General features: G+C 44.1%; 1 protein-coding gene across 1 annotated transcript; it reads left to right on the plus strand.

Moving 5' to 3' along the window:
• Positions 1-2329: 2329 nt before the first annotated feature.
• Positions 2330-19663, plus strand: sacm1la (SAC1 like phosphatidylinositide phosphatase a). Its single transcript, XM_061059122.1, has 19 exons — positions 2330-2434; positions 6205-6302; positions 6865-6939; positions 7025-7152; positions 9350-9499; positions 9670-9729; positions 12298-12331; positions 12939-13040; positions 13125-13210; positions 13792-13878; positions 13971-14039; positions 14126-14205; positions 14378-14476; positions 14571-14779; positions 14911-14983; positions 15095-15188; positions 15329-15421; positions 15512-15569; positions 17164-19663. Exons 1-19 carry the CDS (start codon positions 2406-2408, stop codon positions 17298-17300), a joined length of 1761 nt encoding a protein of 586 aa, XP_060915105.1. The 5' UTR covers positions 2330-2405; the 3' UTR covers positions 17301-19663.
• The last annotated feature ends 947 nt before the right edge of the window (positions 19664-20610 follow it).

Raw genomic sequence — 20610 nt, forward strand, 5'->3', positions numbered from 1 at the left:
AAATGCAAAAGCCTAATTCACAGGTTAGCAAATACTGACGTTTCTCAGATCATTTGGCTTCTCAAAGTTACATTGACCTCTCGCAAACAGACAAATAGCAGAGGAGGAGAAGCTGTCTAAATTGCAGAAATACTTTGGCAACTTATTTGTGCAATTTATCAGTGTGCAGGACTCTGCCTGCAATCTTTGGTAATTAAAAACTAATTGATTACCCATTGTGAATTAGGGAACACTTCTAAATAGTTTCTGTGGTAAATAGTCTTAATAGTATCGTATCAAAGTTACATTTGACATAAACATGTAAATATACCAGATTTTAGACTAAATGCTAATTTACATCTGTTTCCATTTCCCTCGGCAGGTTGGTGGTTCCTACGCATACAAATGTACATAAATCCACAAAAACAAACAACAACATAAACTGTACATTAGTTGACAGAGACACATTTATATAAAGCATAAGAAAACACACAAAAAAAACAAAAGGCTCTGTTCTTAACATTTTTCATATTCAACTTTTTCAAGCATTTTTTTAAAAACAGGCGTACAGAATTTAGTTGTGAGTACATCGTCTCAAAGGAATATAGTTGTTTGCTTTTTAACCAAGAGTTAGCGGAGATGACTGATACAACTTTCTGTTTATATGTGCGATGAAATAACTTTTATACGTTTAATTAATTCATCAAACAAACAACCAATTAAATACAGACATAATATCTAAAATCTTGAAGAAGCGGGGCGACTGTGTCTCAGTTGGTAGAGTCGTCGCCTCTCAACCAGAAGGTCAAGGGTTTGATCCCCAGCTGAGCTACATGTCCGATGTGTCCTTGGGTAAGACACTAAACCCAGCATTGCTCCCGCTGCTTCGGTGGCGGTGTATGAATGGATTAGTGTTGTACTTACTCTCTGATGTACGTCGCTTTGGATAAAAGCGTCTGCTAAGTGAATTGTAACAAGAAGCAGAAAGAGCAATAATTCTGTATAATCTGCCGTCTTCCATAAAACATTTAAAAACAAAACATATAATTAAATTAAATTAAAATGAAACAGCTGCAGGCCAACACAGCCAATCACATCCCACCATAAATTCCTGTTACCATTAATTTTATACCACCCAAAGAAGATCACAAAATGATCACCCGTCACAAAATAAAAAAACATAATAAACACATTTTAGAATATTTCCTCGACCTGCTGGCTTTCATAGTTTTCTTATTTTACGGTTGATTAATCTACTAAGCTGGTATCATGACTACTTTAAATAACCAGAACTGTGTGTCACCTTTAAAAACATTTACTGTACTTTTAAATAAAAAATAAAAGCATGAATTAAACTACGTTAAAAAGGCCTTTTCACCATTTTGGCATTTGAATTGTTGTTAAACAATTATTTTTTAATGTTATTGTTTTTTTTGCCTTTATTGCACAGGACAGGAAATGTCGGGAGGAGAGCGTGGGGGACGACATGCAGCAAAGGGCAGAGGTCGGATTCGAACCCACAGTCACTGTGACCAGGGGGCGGGTGACAGGGATACATATTCAGGAATCAAGAAGTACAAATGCGAAAATTAAGAAAATAAATAATTTTGCTTCGTGGATCTGGGGTTTGTCATTTTGGAAGGTTAACATCCACCCTGACTTCAATCAACCAAACAATATGACGCCTACCCAGAATCACATCTCCCACCTGTCTAAACTGATTTTTCACGCTTTTTAATATTTCATAATTTTACAACTGCCAGATGTCGTAGAAACATCTGCACACGGGGCGCGTCACCGCCAGGCCCAGCGGCGATTCTAGAGTCTGTTGGCGCCCTAAGCAAAAATTCATTGGGGGGCCCTCTTACCAGCACCTGTTTCCCAACGCTTACTCGTCTTCCTCTCTCTCTCTCTTTTTTTTTATTCAGTCCCTGACTGATAGTTCCCTTTAATTTTTGCCTTCGGTGACTTTCATTGATTTTCAAATGTTGGTTTTCAAATAAAAAATGTATGCCACGCTTAGCAGGGCAACGAGAGGGAGCGCTGTCAGATGGGAGGTATCCTGTCATTGCAAAACTTTTTGCACATTTTTAACCACTGCTTGGGGCCCCTGGCCTCTACTGGCCTAGGGCCCAAAGCAGCGCCTCTGGCCTGGCCACCGATGCTCCACAATTATCATTTTTTAAGAGCTCATAAAAAAAGAGTTAAGAATCATTTTTCACCTTAATTATGACAGAGATGACAGAGAGAAACCAATCAAACCAAAAGGATATATTTATTTCAGGCCCACCCCTCCATTGGTCCCCGGGGCAGCCAGTCCCATTCCCCCCCCCCCCCTCCTCTAAGAGACGCCCATGCTGGCTAACACACCCGGAACTCACTCTCACTGCTGCCGTCGTCACTGAGGTCAGGTACACGGAGCGAAGATGGCGACCGCCTACGAGAGATACAATTTGTAAGTACAAATGCTGAAATTCACGCTTTTTTAAAACCGTCCTTCTCACGGTTGAACGATTTAAATTGAAGCCGAGGGAGCGAGCTGACGACCGGGGGCGTAAGCGGGGCTGTCGGTCAGACGGAACCGGCTTGATCGCTCGTGTTGTCGGATGACACAGCGGCTGAAGTTCGCTGACAGGTCTGAGCTGGTGGAGCAGGAAGCAGCCAAGTTTCTCTCCACAGTCATTCATTATCAAGTGTACACGCTGCCACGTTCACAAGGAGCTGTGCACGGCAGCTTTGTAACTCTTTAAAGAAGAGGCTTGATGTTCTGTAGGGACGTAGGAAGTAGAGCCGCAACAACAACACCTGTTTTTTTTTTTTTTTTTTTTTTTATCAACTTCGATTCAATATCGAGATCAGCTTCGATACCGTGTGCAATATAGACAGTGTGCAGACGTTATCCTGCAATTTATGGGGGTTAAAATCAAGAAATAAGCTTACATCAGGTGTCTAGGACTTCTATTTGTGTCACCCTGGTATTGAAACATGGATCCATATGGTTTCAATTTGACTGGTCTCAAATGGAAGATTACAATTCTGGTGTTGTTACAAACCCTCTATTTGTATGATCCAGGTCAAAGTTAGAGACGCACCGATTGGGAGGATCAGGGCCAATGCCGATACAGATGTTTGTTTTGTGACCTCTTTTGTAAGGCTCCCACAGTGCCACCATTTTTTTTTCTTTCTCATGTTTGACGATGAAAACAGGTCAGGTGACTTCATCTACCCAGTAAATAACCTCAGGAGTGAGGTGCACGAGATGTCGGCGTTAAATTGATCTGACACAACAAGTAAACATCGGTTACAGACGTTGTCTCGTTGCCACGTCGTTTGCCGATATCTGTGAGCAGGGCCGATATCTGCAGATCCCGATGTTGAACCGATGCATCGGTGTATCCCCTGACAAAGTCAACGTGTTTTGATACCTGTTTCAGTAACGCAGCACCAAAACGGAGGTCTGTCCTAGGAACCTAGTGTTGGGGCGATTCCAACAGAAGTGCAAGAAAACTCCTACGTTGGCTACGTTTTGTCTAGATTGCACAAATACGTCGGCAAGCAACCAACCAACGTGTTTGTGGGTAAGAATCAAAAAATAAAACATAAAAAGGATCCACGCCGTGTCTTTGCAGCTCCGGTGCGTTCTCTGGAGAACAAAGGCCCGACGAAGATCTTTGAGATCGAGACGTTCAAGTTGAAGTCGTTTTATCAAACGTGTTCGTGCAATTCAGAGGAAATAAAACGACGTGCACTTTAAATGACACCATGCTGACCGTCTTAATTGCCCAAAAAACGTTGGAAATGTTCAGCTGCACAATTATGTTCTTATTTAAACTTATTTGTGCAGTTTAAACAGTGCTCTCGCTCTCTCTCCCCCTCGCTCTCCCTCTCTCTCCCACTCTCTCTCTCTCTTTCTCTCTCTCTCGCTCTCTCTCTTGCTCTCCCTCTCTCTCTCTCCCCCTCTGTCTCTCTCCCTCTCTTTCTCTCTCCCTCTCTCCTTCTCTCTCTCTCTATTTCTCTCTCTCTCTCCCTCTCTCTCTCTCCCCCTCTGTCTCTCTCCCTCTCTTTCTCTCTCCCCCTCTCCTTCTCTCTCTCTCTCTTTCTCTCTCTCTCTCGCTCTCTTGCTCTCTCTCTTTCTCTCCCTCTCTCTCTCTCCCCCTCTTTCTCTCTCCCTCTCTCTCCTGCTCTCTCTCTCTCTCTCTCTCTCTCTCTCCTGCTCTCTCTCTCTCTCTCGCTCTCTCTCTCTCTCTCTCACCTTTAAAATGATGAATGCTTTAAAATACGTAGTGTCCAAAAGTATCAGAGTGTTGAACATTTAGTCAACCTTAGCAGCAGGTTGTTGAACGCTGTGACTTTGTTTTATGTTATTTGACCTATTTTTGAAGATGTTTTCATGAAACGTATCCAGGTGTGACGTCGACATATTGTGACCTTTTGCCGTCGGCTGTTCTTGAACTGTACCTTTTCCTGAAGTCGACACATCTATATGTACTTTTTACCCGACACACCCTTTATTAAAAGCAGGTCACCCACCCAGTCTTACCTGTCTGTCCAACCCGTCACTGTCTGCACTGAGTCAGCTGACCCACCAGTGTTTGGGCTTTGTTTAAAGTGGCCTCACCTCTGCAGCTCACCTGGTCGGTATGAAATGGGTTAAACACTGAGTTAGTGTTGGTAGTCTCTGCAGTATTAAAACTGGTCTCAGGAATGCTTAGTTGGTCTGGATTATGGAGGGAAACAAAGGAGTGTTTGTGTGTTGGTGTGTGTGTGTGAACATCACCCCGAGCCGCAGACGTCACCGCGGCTCAACACGAGGTCCTGTTTTCATTCGAGGCTCAGTGTGTTACTCAAGCAGCTGCCGCGTTGAACTGTGATTCACAGTTCTGCGTTGATGGCGGGTTCAGTTTGTTATGTAACTGATTCCACAAAGGAAGCGACCATCCATCCACACACACGGGGAGGTTCGCCGTAAAAGCTTTACATCCGGAGACAGTCAGGAAACATTCAGATGTGCTTCCAGCTTTCATTTCAGAAATCGTTAACTTGACCTGGATCGCTTCCAGGTCTCTCTGTCTGAGCATCCTGCAGAAGTCGCTCTCTATCAGAAACCACCCTCTGCTGCTCATGCAATCCTGGGATTAAGTTGTGAAAATGTTTAATACTTTGATACTTATTACATGTGTTCTTAAAGGACACCATTTCAGATTTGTTGAAGTGTTGAAGCTTTAACAAAAATTAAGATCTTCAGTTTTATTTTTTAGCCACAAGGGAGAGAGTCCGATTTAAATTCACAGGTTGACAAATACTAACACTTCTCTCCAGTTCCTTTTGGTGTCTCATCAGGATGCAAAAGTTTTGTTCATGTCTCTTACAAACAGACCGAGAGCAGAGGAGCTGACGAAATTGCGCAAATACGTTGGCACGATTGTTGCCGGTATGCAGAAAACAAAGTACTCGATATCAGGTGTCTAGGACTTTGAATTAAAAAGGGTATCAATCAAGCCGCAACCTCCACTGTTGGAGAATAAGGCTGATGCTGAATGCCTTGAGTGTCCACTAGAGGCTGGCTGCAGAAGCACTGGAACCCATTCTAAAAGCCTGTTTTGACAGCAGAGATTATCATGTCTACATCCTGGTTCAAAAAAAACAAATAGGTGTCTCGATGGACACGCTGTACGTGAATGTTCTGATGACTCATTCGTTTTGATTGGATGAAGGGTAAGAGTTATTCACAATAAGGCGTGTAGCTGACTTGATTGACAGGTGGGCGCGGTGTAACGGTTTGTCAGGAGGTTTAAAACCCGCCTCAGCGCTCAGCCTGTCGTCAGACTGAGACAGCATTTCATCACTCAGGCTTCTTAATGTTTACAGTCTGTGGTATCACTACAGTCACACAAACCTATTCCTGAGTTTGATTCCTGGCCGGTGTTTGTTTTCTTAAACCTATCCGTCCACGTGTCACCCTGTCGATCTGTGCGCTGACTCAGATATGCAGAAATAATATTCAAAATGTGACGGGGGGAAGTGGAAAATAAGGGCTGAGCTCCTTCTGCATTTTGATGTGCTTTAATGTGACATATGTTCAAACTCACAAGTGGTCAAACAGAGGGATGTTCTGCTCCTCTGATCTTTGTCCTCCTACAGGATATCCTCTCTAACACATCGGAGTGAAAGAGTGATTGCAGAGCTGTAACTGTTCATTGTGACGTCTCCTTTCTTGTCTTTTAGGCACATTACCCCGGAGAAGTTCTTCATCGAGGCGTGCGATGAGGGAGCTGATGCTGTTCTGGCCATCGACAGGGTCTCTAATGAGATGACCCTCACAGGTAGACAGCCACTCGTACACTCCATTAATGTGTCTTAAAGAGACAGAGGACATGAGAAGCACGATGCGCCGAGAATTAAAGTGCTGCGCGTCCCTCCTGTCTCTATGACGACAGACGCTGTATGACCGACACGTCTCCGTTGCTTTTTACTGCATGTTTTATATTTTTGAGATTGATTTTTGCCCGATCAGATATAAACAAAGAGGATGTGGGTACGAGAAAAAAAATACGGGGAGTATAAATACATTTGGAGAACAGCGGCGGTGACATCAGCAGCGCCTTTCTGAGAAGTTGAACGATTTTTAACTTGAGCACTCAGAAGGCAGAGCGCTCTGAGAAAAAGATGCAGGGTGCTGCTCTTCTTCTCTGGGCGTTCATTTGCAACCGTCCTCATTGAAAACAGCTGAAAAAAAGACGCTGGCGCTCTGAAAAAAAAAAATGCTAGGTGAACGCGGGGCCTGAGAGTCGAAGCACGTGGCTGGAAGTTTGTGAAATTAAAAGTTTCATTCTGAGAGATTCTATAAAGCCTGTTACCTTTTCACACATCATGCTGCTTTCACAGGTAAAAAAGACGTCCCTCTGTCGGCGGTCACCCGGCCCATCTGTGGCATCATGGGAACCATCCGTCTGGTGGCAGGTCGGTACAGTCGAGTTTCATCATCATCATCTGTGGAAGTGTTTATAATCAAACCGCTGTGACTGATGGCGTCCTCGCCTCACAGGTATGTACCTGATCGTCATCACCAGGAAGAGGAACGTGGGCAGCCTGCTGGGTCACGCTGTGTGGAAGGCCGTGGACTTTGACGTGATCTCTTATAAGAAGACGGTGCTGCACCTCTCAGAGATCCAGGTCAGTGAGAGACGGGTCGCTCAGCTGGGCGAGCGAGAGCGCGGTATACAGATGTTTACACAGCCCTTTGATATCAGCTGCATGTCATCCCAAATCGCTCCACGCCGTGCGTCCCAATTCTCTTCAGCTCTCACGACACATGAAGGTCAAAACATGGACGATATCTGGGCGGGCCGACCATTTTTATTTTGCCATATTTTTTTTATATATCGCTATCCGGGATCAATGAGCAAGTGGCTGAACTCCCCTCAGAGTTTTTCTGCATTTTTCAGAGATTAAAAGCAAGAATTGAAGGACTGTTTGTTGCTGCCTAGGATGTGTATTTGTGTTGCCTTGGTAACCAGGTCTGAATATGGATTACATTTATTAGAATCCTATCAACGTTTGAAATTCTGGTATTGCGGCTATCTTACTGCAAAACCATTTCTGCAACACGCAAAGACATTTTTTAAGTTTAATAAGAAACTCGTCCTTTCTCCTGCATGTCTCTCTCGCTCTCGCTCTCTCTCTCTCTCTCTCTCGCCCGCCCGCGTCACACTGTTTGTTGTCTTCATCTGATGATATAACAACCACACACTGTTCTGTCCAGGTGTTTGTGTGACAGTCTGACGGTCAGACGCCTCATGTTTCAGTCTGGATCAATGTGTAGGATCTGATTTCAGGGAAGCAGGCGGTGAATTATTCATCGGCTTCTGCTCCCGGTTTGTTGACACTAAAAGAGCAGCAGCGTTAACACGTGGCTCATTCATGAAAAAACACTTTTCTGCAGTGTAGAAAAACAACAACAATAGACAACGGAGCTTTCATCCAGCCGGTCGTAGATCTAACCTGTGATTTCTGGTAAATCTGTCGTGTGAGGGACAGTGGAGCTTCACTCTGTGTGCTAACTGGATTAGCATCCTGATCCTATTAGAAGCTGAAAAAACACGACATGCACGCCGTTTGTTTCCTAAATGAAGAGCTGGTAAGAGAGTCGATGATCTCCAGCAGCAGCAGCAGCACAGCTTTTAAAAAAAAAAAAAAAAAATGAAAGACTGACCCTCGCGGTGCCCTGTAGTCACTGTATTTACACCTGTCAGCTTTAAATTCCAGAGCAGCAGCGGCACGTCAGCAGCTTAAGCCGGGCGTACACTGCATGATGTCGGCCCAATTTAGACCTGAATTCTGAGTGCTGCAGCTCATTTTGGAGCCAGGATGAATCGTGTGACGTCACTCGTGTGTCGATTGTGAGAACGAGAGAGAGAGTGTGTGTTTGAGCCGTACATGTGAGACAACTGAAATACACTCATTTACGACTTCATCCTCCGTCTGTGGGAGTTTTCTATTGACGCTGTCCTCGGGGTGGGAATCACCAATCACCAGAGACCCCGCGATACGATATCGTCACCACACTTGAGTCATGATAGGATATTATTGCGATTTTAAACATTTGCGACATTCTGAGAATTGCATATCACATACAGACAAGTACATGTTGCCCGTTTTAACTTTTTGAACTGCGGATTGCGTCCACAAAATTCAACTACATCAATAACTGTTTAGTCAAATAAGCAAACAATCTCAGTCTATTCATCTCACTTCTGTCTTTTTATTTCTACACAATGCGAGTCAGGCCCACCGACTGACCATCACTGTGTGAAGTCAAACCCTGTAGAAGGCCGCACGCTCCTCACAACCTGAACTTTGTAGTATTTTTCAGTCTAATTGAACGTAACTGAGCTCAAACATGTACGGACGACTGAACAATGGCCTTCAGCTTGTTCAAAATGAATCGTGTAACCTCTTCAGCAATTTCAAATCAAAAGAGAATATTTGCTGTTAGTACGATAGAAATGTGGATACTCGGGCGGCCATGAGACGAGATAATATCGCCATGTAAAATGTCGCAACGCTAAGCTGTATCGATTTTTTCCCCACCTCCCCTCCGTCCTGATTTCACTCGTACAGTTTGAGCTCTGAGGTCGTGCCTGACGATCTCGACTGCACGGATACTTGACCCGTATTATTGAGCAGTTAAGACTGTTCTCTCTCTCTCTCTTTGTCTTGTGGCAGCTTTTTGTTGTTTTCTTTAAAGCTTCTGTCATCTTTGTCTTATGTTTGACTTTTCTTGTTTAAAAAAACAACAAAGTATTGAAGATGTGAGTGAACCTGTCGGTCTGCTTCTTCAGTCTGAACGCGTGTTGTGTTTCCTCTCCAGTCTCAGGAGAACAAGACGTTCCTGTCCATGATCAACAACGTGCTGACCACGGACGGATTCTACTTCTGCACCGACTTCGACCTCACACACACTCTGCAGAGACTCGCCAACACCAGCCCCGACTTCCACGAGATGAGTCTGCTGGAGCGGGTGAGACGGCGAGGACATACTTCTTTTAAATACCTCGTGAACACCCGTTCATTCAGGCGTTTGTCAGAACAGACGGGGGAAACTCAAACGTGTGACGGTCTCATCAGCCGCTCTGATCGTCACTTTGTTAATGAGATGATTTTAATCAGAGAGTTTCTTTCTGTTTTCAGGCGGATCAGAGATTTGTGTGGAACGGAAACCTGCTGAGGGAGCTTGCTGCACAGCCAGAGGTCACACACACACACACACACACACACACACACACACACACACACACACACTAACTAAAAACATACACACACACACACACACACACTAACTAAAAACAAACACACACACACACACACACACACACACACACACACACACACACACACACACACACACACACACTAACTAAAAACATACACACACACACACACACACACACACACACACACACACACTAACTAAAAACAAACACACACACACACACACACACACACACTAACTAAAAACATACACACACACACACACACACACACACACACACACACACACACACACTAACTAAAAACATACACACACACACACACACACACACACACACACACACTAACTAAAAACATACACACACACACACACACACACACACACACTAACTAAAAACATACACACACACACACACACACACACTAACTAAAAACATACACACACACACACACACACTAACTAAAAACATACACACACACACACACACACACTAACTAAAAACATACACACACACACACACACACACTAACTAAAAACACACACACACACACACACACACACACACACACACACACTAACTAAAAACATACACACACACACACACACACACACACACACACACACACACACACACACACACACACACACTAACTAAAAACATACACACACACACACACACACACTAACTAAAAACATACACACACACACACACACACACACACACACACACACACACACACACTAACTAAAAACATACACACACACACTAACTAAAAACACACACACACACACACACACACATTACACACACACACACACACACTAACTAAAAACACACACACACACACACACACACCCACACACACACTAACTAAAAACAAACACACACACACACACACACACTAACTAAAAACATACACACACACACACACTAACTAAAAACACACATACACACATTACACACACACACACACACACACACACACACACTAACTAAAAACAAACACACACACACACTAACTAAAAACACACACACACACACATACACACATTACACACACACACACACACACACACACACTAACTAAAAACAAACACACACACACACACACACACTAACTAAAAACACACACACACACTAACTAAACACAGACACACACACACACTAACTAAAAACACACACACACACACACTAACTAAAAACACACACACACACACACACACACTAACTAAACACAGACACACACACACACACACTAACTAAAAACACACACACACACACACACACTAACTAAAAACACACACACACACACACACATTACACACACACACACACACACACACACACTAACTAAAAACACACACACACACACATTACACACACACACACACACTAACTAAAAACACACACACACACACACACACTAACTAAAAACATACACACACACACACACTAACTAAAAACACACACACACACACATACACACATTACACACACACACACACACACTAACTAAAAACAAACACACACACACACACACTAACTAAAAACAAACACACACACACACTAACTAAAAACATACACACACACACACACTAACTAAAAACACACACACACACACACATACACACATTACACACACACACACACACACACACACACTAACTAAAAACAAACACACACACACACACACTAACTAAAAACATACACACACACACACACACACTAACTAAAAACACACACACACACACTAACTAAACACAGACACACACACACACACACACTAACTAAAAACACACACACACACACACACACACTAACTAAAAACACACACACACACACACACACTAACTAAAAACACACACACACACACTAACTAAACACAGACACACACACACACACACACACACTAACTAAAAACACACACACACACACTAACTAAAAACACACACACACACACTAACTAAACACAGACACACACACACACACACACACACTAACTAAAAACACACACACACTAACTAAAAACACACACACACACACTAACTAAAAACACACACACACACACACTAACTAAAAACACACACACACACTAACTAAAAACACACACACACACACACTAACTAAACACACACACACACACACACACACACACTAACTAAAAACACACACACACACACACACACACTAACTAAAATCACACACACACACACACACTAACTAAAAACACACACACACACACACACACTAACTAAACACACACACACACACTAACTAAACACAAACACACACATACACACACATTACACATACACACACACACACACACACACACATACACACACATATATGCACACATTATAAACACGTTACACAAACACGTTACACACACACGTTACACAAACACGTTACACAAACACGTTACACAAACACGTTACACAAACACGTTACACAAACACGTTACACAAACACACACACACACATGTTGACTTGGAGTGTTTGTTTATATCATCAGAATAACTGACTCTCTTTTTCCTCCTTGCAGCTCCACAGGTTTGCTCTCCCTGTCGTCCATGGATGTATCCTTCATCTTGATTTTTCATTTTCACATTTATTCTCCTGTAGCTTTTTTATTTATTGTCTCAGACACGCTGAAGATAAGACGATGTGGATTAATGCCAGTGTTGGACAAAAAGCAGAAGTGACACGGGGAGGTGAAATGTACAGGACTCACAACATTTTCTCTTCCATTCATCAGTCTTTAAACATCTCATGACACGCGTGTGTTTAACTCATGTGACGTCTTCCGATCTGTAGATTTGTCCGTCATAGCGAACACTTTCTACAGCGTTAAAACTCTCTCCTCGGTGTCATCGTCTCCATTCTCGTCGTTTCCCCGACGTCAAACTAACCAGACTTCTCTCCGCGGATTGATACGATCACAGTTAGTCCTGCAGAGTCTGTGTGATATGAGCTGCGTCCTTAGCAACCGTCTGCTTTTCTTAGCAACAGTGTTTTTCTTGTTGACAATGGCGGCTGATCTGTGGCGGGTCATTTGTTGAAGTTCTGTTTTGTCGAGGTGGATCATCACTTCCCCCCCCCCCCCCCCCCCCACATTGGCTCTTTGACGCTCTTGTAGATGACAGAGGTTTGAGGTAGCTTCCTTGACGCCGTGTGTGTGTTCAGACATCGTCATGAAGCCGTGTCGTATCAATGGAAAGATCTTTGAGTGGATCCTGATCTCGAGGAGGAGCTGCTTCAGGGCCGGAGTCAGATACTACGTCAGAGGTTAAAACATAAACGTAGTTGATGAATAAATTGGAAGAAGCGTTATGTGCCTTGGTAAAAGTTTGATTTCCTTTTCCTGCACAGGCATTGACTCTGAAGGCCACGCCGCCAACTTTGTGGAGACGGAGCAGATCGTTTTGTACGAGGGAGCAAAGGCTTCGTTTGTGCAGGTGAAGAAAGAATATTATCCCCCCTTCTCCACCTTTTCAAACAGTCCCCCTGTGGTCTAAATGAAACATCTGTGCTGTGCTTTGGTCAAAATATAACATGAATCAAGCACCAGAGGAGGTTTGTGACCCTGTATAAACCAGCTCTCAGAACGCTCCGTTTTGGTGTGTGTGTCTCTTTAAATGCAACGAGCCCCCCCCCCCCCCCCCCTGAGTTTTCCCGGTAGACATCACTCCTGAAACGAGAATAAAAATGGCGGACTTGCTCAAGTTTTGCTCTAGGCTGGAGGTGGAGTCTATGGGTGGAGATATAAGGAGAGGGGATTTTTTTTAAACCAGAATCCCACTGTGACATCACAAAGAGAGCAAATTTGAAACAGAGCATTTTTCTCTGTGTTGTAAGACTTATGCAGACCACAAACAAAGGACTGGGTGGGTTTATTTCACATTCAGTGGGTCAGTAGACACTCAGGTTACCCAAATATATGTTCAGAAACACTGTCGAAGAGGATATTTCATAATATGTCCCCTTTAAAGCATCTGTCTGCTCAACTTTTCAACATGAACTTGAATTTGTCCTGCAGACACGAGGCTCGATGCCCTTCTACTGGAGTCAGAGACCCAACCTCAAATACAAACCTAAACCTATTATCAGCAAAACCACCAATCACGTAAGAGCAGACTTCAACGTGTTCCCGTGTGCTTTGGAAACTGTACAAAAAAAAAAAAAAAACAAGACGCTAACCTCTTTCTGTCTGTGCAGCTGGATGGTTTCCAGAGACATTTCGACTCTCAGCTGCTCATCTACGGGAAGCAAACCATTCTGAACCTGGTGAGGATGCTTTTAAAACGGAGCGCTGTGTGTCGTCTTTATTTGTCCAACAGGAAATACGATAAGTCATGTGTTTGTGTCTGCAGGTGAATCAGAAGGGCTCAGAGAAGCCGCTAGAACAGGCCTTTGCTAAGATGGTGTCGGGTATGAACAACGGTATGCTCCAGTAAGTTTCAGCCGACGCCTTCTTCAGAGTCACTGTCAGTGCCGCTCTGACCTCCAGGGGAGGAAATACTGAACTACATTGACTCTTGTTTATGTATCGAAGCGGTTTTTGTGTATTTTTTTGTGCACTAAATCACTCCTGAAAGTTCTTAAGTCTCCTCCTCTGTCCTCAGCTACATCGCCTTTGACTTCCACAAAGAGTGCAGTAAGATGAGGTGGGACCGACTGCAGATCTTAGTGGACTCTGTCGCTGAGACGCAGGATGAATACAGGTAGCTTAACGCTGCTGTTTGCGGGATAATGTGGACTCTAATGTACGGTGAAGGAGCTGATCTTGATCCCTCTCCTGTGTGTGTGTGTGTGAAGTTACTTCATGGTGAACCCCGACGAGAAGACGGTGGCCCAGCAGAGAGGAGTGTTTCGCAGTAACTGCATGGACTGCTTGGATCGGACCAACGTGATCCAGAGCCTGCTGGCCCGGCGCTCCCTGCAGTCCCAGCTTCAGAGGATGGGGGTTCTGAACGTGGGTCAGCGGGTCGAGGAGCAGGCCGAGTTTGAAAAGATCTACAAGAACGGTAAGAACGTGTGTGTGTGCGTGTGCGCTCGTCTGTTAGCATGTAGCTGTGTCTTTAGCAGATGGTATAACCTCTGTGTGTGTGTGTGTGTGTGTGTGTGTGTGTGTGTTCTTGTGTGTGATCTCTAACAGCATGGGCTGACAATGCCAACGCATGTGCTGTGCAGTACGCAGGAACAGGAGCCCTGAAAACAGACTTCACCAGGTACAGTACGGTGACATCACACACACACACACAAACACACACACACACACACACGCAGCTGTAGTGCTACCAGCTGGTCGGTTGTTTGATCAGAGTCTGCTCCTCCCTCAGGACGGGGAAGAGGACCAGGTTGGGGCTGCTGATGGACGGCTGGAACTCCATGATCAGATACTACAAGAACAACTTCTCTGATGGATTCAGACAGGTACAGGCAGCGTCGCCGAGGACACACAACGGAGCTTCATCTGAATCCAAAGCTGAAGGGATTTGTGTGGTCAACCCTGAGATTTTCTAACAACCCCAAAGAGTTACCGAGTCTCACTTTTATTTTCCTGATGGTTTCAGGACGCCATCGACTTGTTTCTGGGCAACTTCGCTGTGGACGAGTCCGACGGTCCGACTCCTCTTCGAGTGCAGAAGGACTGGAAGTTCCTCACGGTCGGTTCATCTCTGTTTTCTCTGTTTGTAGCAGCAGCTTCACTAAGCGTGACGTTTAATCTAATTCTGCGTGTCCTGTTGTCTCTGCAGCTGCCCATCATCATGCTGGTCGCCTTTTCTATGTGCATCGTCTGCCTTCTGATGGCCGGTGAGTTCTTCTTCTTGATATCGTCTAAAGCATCGTATAAAGGGGGGGGGGGGGGTGCCTTGCTCTAGGAAAGTGCTCAGGAAGTGAACTGGCATCTCTCCAGCTACCACACCAATTTCCAGACATGGTCCGCACCAGGACTTGAACCTGCAACCCTCCGGTTCCCAACCCTAAAGACTGAGCTAATCCCGCCCACTATTCTTTCTAATGTCCAGCAGGGGGCGACTCTCCTGGTTGATAAAGTAGTGTGATAAAATGCTCCTGCTTCTCAGTTAATTTCCGCGTGCATTTTTGTTCCTAGTCTCTAGTTTCAAGTCTTCTTCGACACAGCATGAGGATCATTTTGTACATTTTGGTCCCATTTAGAGTCAAATAGCTCATAAAGCGGGATCGGGGTTAGGGCAGGGTTACCTGTGAATGACATGTCACTACCTCAAGGACCTGAAAAAAATCTTAAGCCGTTTTCACATGTGCACTCCGGATAATATCTAGAGGAGGACTCTAGATTATTAGAGTCTTCCTGCTCCGGAGATTCTCCCGACCTAGCCGTTGAAATATGCTCCTCACAGCGGGGGGACTTTCCCTGTCAGAGAAAAAAAACAACGCGGAAGTAGCGGCCAAAGCAACAGAGTCCGCTACACGACGTTATAATGAGAGTATTTGCCTTTACATCAATGCTATGTGTAATCCAATGGAATGACAACATCCACAAAAGACTGGAGAACAACATACTGACGAACAGAAAACAGAATGCAGCCGTTTAATTACGTGCACGGAGATCGTAGGGGTTGGCGTGCAGACACTTTAGGCAGTCACTGTATATAAACGTCATTCTCGTCCCATTGGCTCGAGTTGAAATCTCCAGAGTATATGCTGCTGCGTTCAGACATCAGCTCACAAAAAAAATACTAGGGGTCTGGCCGGATAAACTCCGGGTAAAGTCTGCGCGAAAAATGCCGCTGTTTGCGTTCACACATAGCCTAATGCCCCTCCGGGTAGACAAATCTCCTGAGTTTTTTCAGGAGATTTCCGTATGTGTGTAAAGGGACGCTCATTGGAGTCGCTGTGAGAAACTTTAGGTTTGAGTTGATTTTGGCGCCCCCCTGTTGAAATAGCAGTACCTTTTCTCTCTGTTGATTTGTCCTGTAGATGTGTAAGTGGGTTTTTTTTTTAACCAACAAATGTCATCCTGCTGTCTTATGAAAGTCAAAGTTAAATTCTTTTTATGTTATTATGGCGTTCTGATCATGTTTTTTTCTGACACTGAACCTGCAGCGGCAGCGTTAGGCGTTTAAAATGACTTTATAGACCTAGACAATCTTTTGGCTGATGATCTTGTTCGCTTTTGTTGGTCATGTAGAGACATCTGTATTCATTTCAGTCTGAGTCATAAGCAGCAATAATCTCCTGAAAGGTGCTTAAAGTACATTTTGTTATCAGTCTGTTTTAAACCGTTTGAAATAATCAAAGTTCCTCAATAGGTCACTTCCTGCTCCACAAAAAAGACTGAAGAGAAAGATGTTTGAACTCTCCGCCTGACTGACTTTGTGTGTGTGTGTGTGTGTGTGTGTGTGTGTGTGTGTGTGTGTCACAGGCGACACGTGGACGGAGGCTCTGGCATACGTGATGTTCTGGGGAGCAGCGAGTGCGATCACAGGAACCATCATCATGTTCAACGGGCAGGACTTTGTGGACTCCCCCAAACTGGTTCACAAGGAGAAGATGGACTGAGAGCGTGTGTGAGACTGTGTGTGTGTGTGTGTGCGTGCGTGCGTGCGTGTGTGTGTGTGTGTGTGTGAGGATTATATACCTCTTCATCGTCTTCTTCCTCCTCATATGTGGACTCTCTGAATCTTTCAGACTCTGTGGTGTATCTACAGGATCCTCTGGTGTTCTGCACTCACTCCTAAACTTTACTGAACACGTCCTTCATTTCTCTCGTACCGTCTCTTCTGGGTTTGTCTGGGATTTCTGACGGCACTTAGGTCAACACTACTGTACCGTTAACCATTCTTAACGTTTAAAATCTGTAAAGAAAAAATGTTAGAAAAGGCACCTTTTCGTTTGTTCTTCATCCAACACCTCTAGATTAAAGTCCTGCTCTCTGATTGGACGAAAACTTGTCAACACTAATTTTCAGAACCAATCTTTTTTAATCAATACAGTCTCAGTTCTTTAAATCATCAATGGTATCAAAACTTCAGATTTTCAGTCATTTTTAACTAAAAGCTGCCGCCGGAGAAAGAGAGACGACACTGTCTTAGTTGCAGGAATTCGTCTACAATAACCGTATAATTTGGTGTAAAAGACGCCTTTCTTTTCATCTATGTAGCGCGCTGGTTCCTCTGTACCAGTGCGACCAATATACCAGTATGAAATGTTGAGACATGCGTTGTCATGACCGCAAGTGAAGCTGCCGCCGTCACCTGCTGCACACGTCCTGACACGATCAAAAATTAGCCCCCTTACAAACAAGTGACAAACAAGCAGCTGCTTCCAGTGTCCGCTGTGCAAAGCATGCTGGGAAACGTAGTGAAGCTGACCAGGCAGACAGTGCCATCTTTTCTCCTTCATGAGGTCATAAACCTGCGTTTAAAGAATCTGTGGAGTCCTGGTTTGAGTCAAACGACTCCTCCACTAAAGACAACGAGTGACCAGCAGAGGTTTGCAGCGTGACTTTGGGACACTTGGTCGGGGGCTGTGGGTTCAAACTTTGTAACATTAAACATGACCGCAGGCTGCGAGCTCAACTGGCATACTGTTGGCCTGTTAGAGGAATGTAAACTCCACACATGGTGAAACAAGATTGGACTAGAAGGAGCTACACAGCTGTGCAGACACTGCACGTTGTGGACTCGATAAAAATCATCACACAGGAAGCAGTTTAAACCTCCCAAAGAACAGACTGCGTCTTATTTAGCAGTGCACTTTTATGGTCATTAATAACAATAAGTTACACGACATAGGGTGTGTAGGACTTCTGTTTGTGTTGCCGTGGTGTTGAAATCATTTGATTTTTACTTGTATTATAGCAAAGATTAAAAAACTCTCGTACCCTGACGCTCCTTAACTCTGCATATTTACTAAATGACCACGCTCGAAAGTGTCCTGACTCCACTGAGTGAGAGAGAGACGGCGATAAACAACCAAACTGAAACTGTGCGGGGCTGAAATACGACTGCTAAGGTTGTTTTGTGACGTTTCTTTTGACGCCAACACAAAGCGAGGGGGGGGTGGGGGGTGGTTTTGTGTCCTCGCCTCATGTAACACACTCGGCCATTTCATTCATCATTAGTATGAACATTAGGATCATTGTGGAGCTTTAAGGATGTTTCCTGTCACCGTGTTCGTCTCAGACGGAGGATGAATTCATGTCGGTGAGCCCCAAACTGTCACACTAACACATTCCTGATGGATGTCTTACGGCGTGCACGTCCATGATACGTTTCTAATGTAACCGCCTTACAGATGCATCAATATTTGTCCGTCTGTCCGTGTGTACCTGGAGTGAAATACATGTCGTCCTTTCCGGCTCATTTTATCCATGTGTGTCTCATTTTGCACTTCGGACGCCATCGAGTGATCTCGTCGTTTTGTTTCTTTTTTTTATTTCATGCGTTTTGCTGGTTAAACAAAAAAAACCGAGCAGGTGATCGTAACGGAGCGTGAGGGGAAGTGTGTGTGCCGTATCACACGACTTACCAACTTCACTGATTTCCAACGTGTGTTAATTACAGAAATCTTTGTTAAATGAGATCAAATGTCCGATTCAAGCGTAAGAATCCGAACTTTGAACCTGTTTGTAAATCTGATTTCACGCTAACAGATGTTTGAGTTCTACGTTCTGATTTTTCTGTTTTTTGTTTACATGTGAAGATTCCCGTTACTGTCACACATTAGGAAGAACGATGAAGCTCTAAATGTGTCGACATAAAGCTCTAGACGACGTGTTTGTGGTGTTGATTAAGACGTCTGTGGTGCATTATGTACACGTCTCTTTTGTTTCTCCTCCGAAGCCTTCAGATTCAGACCTCATCCTGACATTTCTGTAATTATCAATAAACTCCAGTGAACACACACTGATTGCAAATATAGCACCTCTGATCGTTTGGCTTTTTGCATTTTTCTTCTTTTGACATTTAACAAACTTTGACTCAACACTCGGACACCATCAGAAGTAATGAGGGCGACTTCACCTTTAAGGACACCGACGTCCAGTCTGATTTACTTTTAGTAGTCAAAGCTTTGTTGTCATTTTACTGATTGGAGAGACAAAAATACAACTCACTGAAGCTAACCTATAAACCTACAAATATCACCTGAAATTTAAGAGTAATTTGGTAAATGGACTTGTATATTTATTTTCTAAGTCTTCTGACTACTCAAAGTGCTTTTACACTGCAGGTCACACCTACACATTCACACCCTGATGGTAGAGGCTGCTGTGTAAAGTGTCCATCAGTATTAACTCATCCATTCATACAGATTCACACACTGCAGACAAAGCAGCGGGAGCAACTTGGTGTTTAGTGTCTTGCCCAGGGTCATGTGGCTGCAGGAGCTGGGGATCGAACCCTCGAGCTTCCTGTTAGGAGACAACGACTCTACCACTAAACCACAGCCGCTCAGTCGTTTTGAATTCAAGACATCAAGGTAATAAAGTCAACAAAGGACATGAGGCATGTTCTGTCTCTTTCTTCTGTGGGGTCAATGTAAAGGGCTCCTTTTGAGATGATCAACAGCCCTGAAATAAATCCAACCTTGAATCTGAATTTATTTGTGAATTAGAGACGATGCAATTTAACATGGTTTCAATACAGAGCATGAAACTGAGAGTTTATAGCTGCTTTTACATCGGGAGCCAGGGACTAAGAATCAGCTGATCAGATGAAGAGGCCAGACTCTACAGTAAGGCTGTAACCACTCAGAAATGAAGGCAGGTCCCAGGCGACGCAGGGCTTTGTAAGTGATTAACAGGAATGTGTTGTAGAAATGTACCTTTCACTGAGAGGTGTTAATGACCTCGTGGTTATAAATGGGA

The sequence above is a fragment of the Labrus mixtus genome, chromosome 16 (assembly GCF_963584025.1).
Source record: "Labrus mixtus chromosome 16, fLabMix1.1, whole genome shotgun sequence".
NCBI lineage: Eukaryota > Metazoa > Chordata > Actinopteri > Labriformes > Labridae > Labrus > Labrus mixtus.